This window comes from Gymnoscopelus braueri (genome assembly GCF_963280865.1).
Source record: "Gymnoscopelus braueri genome assembly, chromosome: 18".
NCBI classification, from domain to species: Eukaryota; Metazoa; Chordata; class Actinopteri; order Myctophiformes; family Myctophidae; genus Gymnoscopelus; species Gymnoscopelus braueri.
In genome coordinates, this window is record NC_137618.1 from 9,215,500 (window position 1) to 9,222,999 (window position 7,500).

General features: G+C 40.2%; 1 protein-coding gene across 1 annotated transcript in view; it reads right to left on the reverse strand.

Moving 5' to 3' along the window:
• The window catches only part of cerkl (CERK like autophagy regulator), a gene marked incomplete at its 5' end in the record, with an annotated part of 43,350 nt that overhangs the window by 27,297 nt on the left and 8,553 nt on the right, over window positions 1–7,500 (reverse strand). Inside the window, one exon of the mRNA XM_080457260.1 lies at window positions 332–568. Coding sequence (XP_080313386.1) covers window positions 332–568 — 237 coding nt within the window. The remainder of the gene's footprint in view (window positions 1–331; window positions 569–7,500) is intronic.

Genomic DNA, 7,500 nt, shown 5'->3' on the forward strand with positions numbered 1-7,500 from the left:
AAAATAATAATAGCAGATCTACAAGCACTTGTGCCACGCTATTATTTTATATTTTTGAATAGCCAAAGTATAGAATAATGGTTATAGCTGTAAAATCTAAAATAACACAGATGTGTTCCCGGATTGAACGGTTAAGGGCTAAATCCCAAATAAGTGGCCGTTATACAGTACCTCCTCCTGCAGCCACTGCCACCAGTGGATGAGGAGGCTCAGTACAGAGAAATGCCCAAGTATTTTTGTTCAGTTTCTCAAACTGGATTTAATTCAATAGGATAAGCTTTTGATGTATGTGTGTGTGTGTGTGTGTGCGTGCGTGCGTGTATTGCCTTACCACTCAGTATGTGTTTGATGGTTTTGAACCAGACGTCACAGTGTTGTACGGAGGAGTTGTGGAGGTGCAGCTTGTCGTCCGTCAGCCGCCGTCCTGGAAGGACGGGCCGGCTGTAGAACAGCGTCACTCCCAGGACAGCGCCCCCTGTCTGCTGGCCGGCGCTGCGACGCCGCTTCACCTTCACCGCGAAAACGTCACACAGCAAAACGCTGGTCCACTGACACTCACTGACCTGAACTACAAGAGAGAGAGAGAGAGGGAGAGAGAGAGAGAGAGAGAGAGAGAGAGAGAGAGAGAGAGAGAGAGAGAGTTTTGATTGATTGATTGATTGAATACTTTATTAACAAGTTTGTTCACAGTACATGTAGTCCAATCAAACACTGTGCTAAAAGGATAACACAAAAAGCCCCATAGGGGCTTGTTTCCACTGTGGTTCATTGCACCATTGGCAGGGTTGAGTACACTGGCGTATGGTGAATTCTACCTTTGACCGGGCCAGAATCTTAACGCGGGGGGAGGGGGGTTTCGCGCAACAACGGCTGATAAGTCTATTGAGAATTACCGAGCCATTCCGGGTGGAAAACGGAACGCTCGTCCCAAAACACACTGCCCCACTTTTTTCCGCAGACCGAGGCCGCCGGTTTAGACCCGGGGCAGGGTGTTTTGGGACGACGGTTCTTCTTCTATTACATTTCTGAATGGAAAGAGGTGCCCGTCTCTGCGCAATGGAGAACCTGTTTGACGGCGAAACTGGTTTTCTAATGGCCACTCATTAACAATTCGGCCGAATGCAAATGAGCCCCATTTGAAAACAAAGGCGACTTATAGGGTGAGGGGCTGCTAATGTTGTTATGTTGATTTTTTGTTGTTTCCCCCTGGCGGATCTGGGTTTACACAGACCGGGCCATGGCCTCGTTGGCCCCAATGACCGTACGCCTCTGGTTGAGTACCAAGAACCAGTAACATACTAGTACCACCACATCCATAGGGCATAGCAGTGGCGGACATTTTGTGGTGCCACTGATAGAAAACCCATACATTTTTCCCATAGAGATTTCCGAAAAAATTTACATCAATTATTTTAAGCCTGGAACCAAGCCATCCAGTTTCCTGGTGAATCATGACCATAAAACATTTGATTCTGTGTAAAAAAGAAAAAGAAAAGAATATTGAATTATATTATATATTATATTTAATGAACACCGTTGTTGTTTGCGGTTTTCAAATATTTTTTCACACAGAATCAAATGTTTTATGGTCATGATTCACCAAGACCCTGGATGGCTTGGTGCAGGCTTAAATAATTGATATAAATATTTTTCGGAAATCTCTATGGGGAAAATGTATGGGTTTTACATTTTGTGGCACCACAAAATGGAGGCCACTGCTATGCCCTCTATACCACCGATACCGTATAGTAGAATAGTACTGAATAGGTACCATATTGTAATGCTGTGTAACTTGAGTGATGATGATCTAGATTCAGCGCAAAGTAAGGCAGCACTGGCAGCAGGCTCTCAGAATGAAACCCAAGTGTATCCCAGTAGTACCCCAGTAGTACAACATTGTTTACATTTGCCTTGACAAAATCCCAGCACATTTAAAAACCACCAATAGCGGTTTACCACCGCTATTGGATAAAATAGCGGTGTATGAGTACTTTGTGGGTATTGCTAATTTTGCTATTTTTTTGAAGCACTTTTTATAGTGGATAGACAGGAGGTACCAAGTTGGATAACTCTTTCAAGTACTTCTGAGATGAAGGGAACATTGTAAAGATAAACGTCTCTCTCCTGTCCTCCTCCTGGTCTCACGTTAATTTAATTTTCCCGGTACTGAGATACTCTCCTACCCTCATCTCTCCTCTCCCCCCCCCCTGCCACCATCTGTCTACTCAAACCTGTCCAAGCTCTCTGCTCGTCCAACCTTCTGTTTCACTACAATATCCTCTCCTCTCTCTTTCCTGTTATCTGCTCTCAATTTCTGTCTCTGTTTCATCTTTCTATCCACACACACACACACACACACACACGCACACGCACGTACTTACGTACGTACGCACACACGCACGCGCGCTCGCACACATGCACGCACACACACACATACACCAGCTCTCAACCTCTCACCATCTGTCTAAGTGTTAGGACAGAAATATTGAGCTCTGTGTGTGTGCGTGTGCGTGTGCGTGTGCGTGTGCGCGTGCGCGTGCGTGTGTGCGCATGTGACAGACACACACAAACACACACACAAGACACAACCCAAATTGGAATGGCATGTTGATGGCCTTCGCCTCTATACTTCCTGCCATTGAATGGGCGGATTGAAAGGGTAAAAACTAAAAGAAGGGACGGTATTAGGATTGGATTTCAAAATAGTAGGCTTAAGTGTACGTAGGTTAGTTAGCACTGTTTTTTTTTCGGCGTCCAAGCACATAAACCACTTAAAACCCAGTAGTCTTAGAGCAGTGGTTCCCAAACTGGGGGTCAGGACCCCCTGGGGGGTCCCCAAATTATTTTGGGGGGTCCCGGAGGATTAGCTTAATGTGCAACATTGTTTTCTCACTCAACAGTAAACAAACCAACATACAGTATAAGTGTATACAAAGTATCTGCACATTTCTAAAGTTACAATTGAATGACTTTTAAGACCTTTTTAAAACCAAATTGGCCAAATTGTCAAATATTACGTAAGAAAGCTGCAAACATTGTGAAAATAGCCGGTCTCGCAGTGAGAGGCGTTGTGAGATTTATCTGTGGAACTGAGTCAAACTAAATGTAAAGTTTGGGAACCTTTATCTTAGAGAGCTGGACTTGAGTTACAACTACACCAAATATCCTCGCCAAGAATAGCCGATCTACAAGCTCACAACTCTTTTCATCTGTGGCTGTACTGTTGGTAATGGCCTCCGTGGAGACTGAGACAGTCAGGCGGCTGCTCTGCATTCCTCTCTTGGGTATTTTATGGAAAAAAGACAAGGTTATTATACTTCACTCAAACTAATGAAATAACTAAAACATGGGGGGAGGGAACAAGGCTTTACAAAAAAAAACAATAACTAACTTTATTGTGTGCTTACAAAGCTAACTAAAACCAAGAAAATGTCCTTAGTTTTAGTCATACATCATACATATGGTAAGCCTATATTTCGGTTGTATTTGAATTCTATCTTCCATTTGTTTAACTGTGCCAAGTTTCAACTGTGAATACTTTTATTTAAGATGTTTTAATTGCACAATCTTTTTTTTTTACTTTAAAAACAGATAAAAACGAAACTATGCCTATGAAATCTCACAACATGAAATAAAGTCAAAACAAAATAAAAGTAAAAAAAATAATTCAACAAATGTAAAACTTGACGCTGGGTCACAGAGCGAGCACGGCCTGTCGCTGTCCATCGGCGGTGGTGCTGAAACATCTACAGTACCAGTCGATGCATGCACTAGTAGGGTGATGTGGGCTGTCCTTGGCAGTTGTGACTGCCAAGGACAGGTTTTCTGTTTTGTGTCAACAGGCTTGACTTGCTGTGGCTTGTTGGCAAGTGACAATTTGCTATGTGGTTGCCTCGAGAGAGTGCTCCACCCGCTGTGTCCATGGTGTGGCAAGCTGGCACGCAATGTTGATGTTCAAGGTGTTTCATTCTGCATTCCGCACATTACATACATGCATTTGATTGTGTGCCCCCCCTGGTGTCCGACCTGAAGCCGATTCTACATGTCTCCTAAATCTCAACAGTTTTCTGAAAAACGTATGTTTCTATATCAGTGGTGCTCAATCTTTTTCATGTCAAAGACCCCCAAAATGATATGTATTTGGCCGCGGACCCCCATCAAAATATATTGTTCCAGGGACCCCCCAGAAGCAAAGATTTGAGTAAAAAAAATTCGCTTTAAAAATATATATATTCAAAGATTTGCACACATTTTCACGATTTTTCAAAAATAGCAGATCTACAAGCTCGTAGCGCGGCACTCGGTGCCGCACTATGAGCTTGTAGATCTGCTATTTTTGAATAGCCCAAAGTGTAAAATAATGCTTTTTAGCTCAAATCTAAAAATGACACAGTTCCAGGTCTTAATGGGTTAAGTTGATTTATCCACAGATCTCCTCTCTGTGTTTTTATCTTTGATTTTGAAATACACATTATTTGTATGACAATTAGTTGACAAGTAAAATGTCAGGATTGTGACAGCCCTCATGCTGTGCATGTGCGTGTGTGTGTCTGCTGACTATGAACTGAGGGGATTGGGCGTCTAATCAGCCATTAGCCAGTCAGGTCTCAATATTAGCTGTTACTATTTATGTTGGTCAATGGATTAATGTTGTTATTAATGTAGGGCTGTCACGATCATGACATTTTACTTGACAATTAATTTCCATACAGATAATTGCGCTTAACAATTTAATTGTGCTTTTGACCATTGGAACATATGAATACAAAATTACATTTGTTTGCCTTTTAGTCTTTGTAAAAAGAAATTGGACAGGGCAGATATGACAAATAACTTAAATATATAAAGTATAAAGCTCACAACGTGTCATGATTTGGAACATGTTTGAAAATGTACGAATATTTTTCAACATGGAAACGTTTATGACGATCATGCAAAAATAATTGTGATTATCTCAAGTATTTGCGATCAGACGATTATGTCATTAATAAGTGTGACAGGCTTATATCAATGCAGTTATGTAACTTGATGTGTTTTAATGTGCTGTGATTTGTGTTCGCTGCCACCGTGGCCAGGTTTCTGTGGTAAAATAAATGTCTGATCTCAAGGAGACTTCCTGGTGAAAATGAAAGGTAAAATAAAAATAAGTAAAAATGATAGAAAACACTGACTGAACTGCAGTGTGTGCATGATGCACACACACGCACACACGCACACGCACACGCACACACACACACACACACACACACACACACACACACACACACACACACACACACAATCTGTCCATAAGCCTAGGGCAGGCTCCATATGCTCAGGGTCACAGCGTGACAGTGGGGGTGATCGTATACTCCAGTCACAAATATAACTGCTGGTCCACTACTACAGCACTACTCTTAGATAGATGGCTAGTCTGTTATAGTTGGCTAGTATGTAATCTAGATGTCTGTTAAATCTGCACATGTGGTTTCATGAATTAATATCCATTCATTGGTGATATGTAAATTCATGCATAATTCACTGGTGGTAGATTACTTATAATTAATCTAATTGATAGAATATATGTCTATTTAAAGGGAAAGACCACTTTGGTAGAGGTTTGGGTTGTGTATTTACCTTGCCATGATGTAACTCAGGTGGACAAGAAAACAAAAATAATTGCTCCAGTGATTAGAAATTGATAATTCAAAATATGCTCCTCATTGACTGACATAGTACGCTGAAACAGCTCTCAAAGTCACTCTTAAAGATACATTGGAAAAAATGGCAGACAGCAGGGGTTAATACTATTGGTGAATTATTTGAGAATGGGGATTTTATAACTTATTCAAATTTAAAAGAGAAATATGACCTTGGAAATGATGGTACATTCTGGAAATATTTACAAATGAGACACTGTCTCGGTAGTACATTCGATGCTGGTGAAAATTCACTTGCTAGATATTTAGAATTGCCACATGAATGTCATACTGCATCTGTTTTTTATAAAATGTCAAAACAACTGCTGGGGGATACATGTGACGGTCTCAAACTGATTTGGCAGAAGGATTTGGGTATTGATATTGAAGACGATCATTGGAAGAGAATTATAGCAAATGTAGGAAGTGGGATCAGAGAAGCAAGAGGGAAATTTATCCAGTATAAAATAATTCATAGATATTATTTTACACCGACTAGATTACTTAAAATGGGAATAGCAGATAACAATACATGTTGGAAATGTAATGAAGAGGTTGGCACGTATATGCATATGATATGGGATTGCCGCATGGTAGGGGTGTGCCGATATATCGTCCCGCGATATATCGCGATACGTTTTCGTGACGATAATTTTTTTTTTTTTTTTTTTTTTTTTTTTTTTACAATAATAATAATCAGGCATGCAAAAACAGCCCCGGGGTGAAAAGGGTGACAACAAGTTGTTATTTTTTCGGGTCAGGTGTCACACTATTGCCCTATTTGGATTCAAAACGGCTATTGTAGCTGAAAAGCTACAAGTTCGCATGTCTGAATAATGCAAAAACAGAATTATTTGTTTGCATTTGCTTTTTTTCTCCCCCATATATTTTTCATAATGAAAAAGTGCGTATCGTATCGAAATCGTATCGAAGTTGTGAGCCAAATATCGTATCGTATCGTTTGGTGAAATTAGTGTATCGGCACACCCCTACCGCATGGTGTATCCATTCTGGTGTACAGTTTTAAAATATTTGGAGAAATGGGTGGGACTCACTCTATCCCCACAACCGCGGCTCTGCCTATTGGGGGACAGGGCAGCGGTTCCTGGGATAAATAACAACGAATTCACTATTGTGAAAGTTGGACTTGTTACAGCTGCCAGAATACTGCTGCGGAATTGGAAGACCCCTAGGACACCTGGGCTTAAAGAATGGAATGAGGAAATGATTAAGATTACATCATACGAATATATGTTGGGTAGAGTGAATGGAGAAAAAAAGATGAAGGACACATGGGACAGATTTTGGATATATATGAACCTTCTCTGATATTGGGACAGCATTTATTTTGTATTTTGTTATTATTTTGTATTTTATTTTTTGGAATGGCTGTATTGTTGTTTTATGCTGTATGCTGATTTGTACCAATGGAGTTACATTTTGTATCATATTAAAAAACAAATAAACATTTGAATTACAAATTAAAAGTCACTCTTATAGCACATAAACGAACGCAAATCAAGTTAATTCAGACAATATAGAACATCACCAAACCCAGTACTGTTTGTTTTTTTAATAAAAATGTCAACTTCCTGTTGATTTTGCCATTTTTATTTGGAAGAAAACCCGGACTGGATCTGTGGATCCGGATCCGGATCTTCAAATAGTAAAATCAACATGAAGTTAACATTTTTATTAAAAAAACAAACAGTACTGGGTTTGTGATGATTTATATTGTCTGAATATGCTTTGTTTGTGTTCGTTTATGTGCTAAAAGAGTGACTTTGAGAGCTGTTTCAGCATACAATGTAAGTAAATGAGG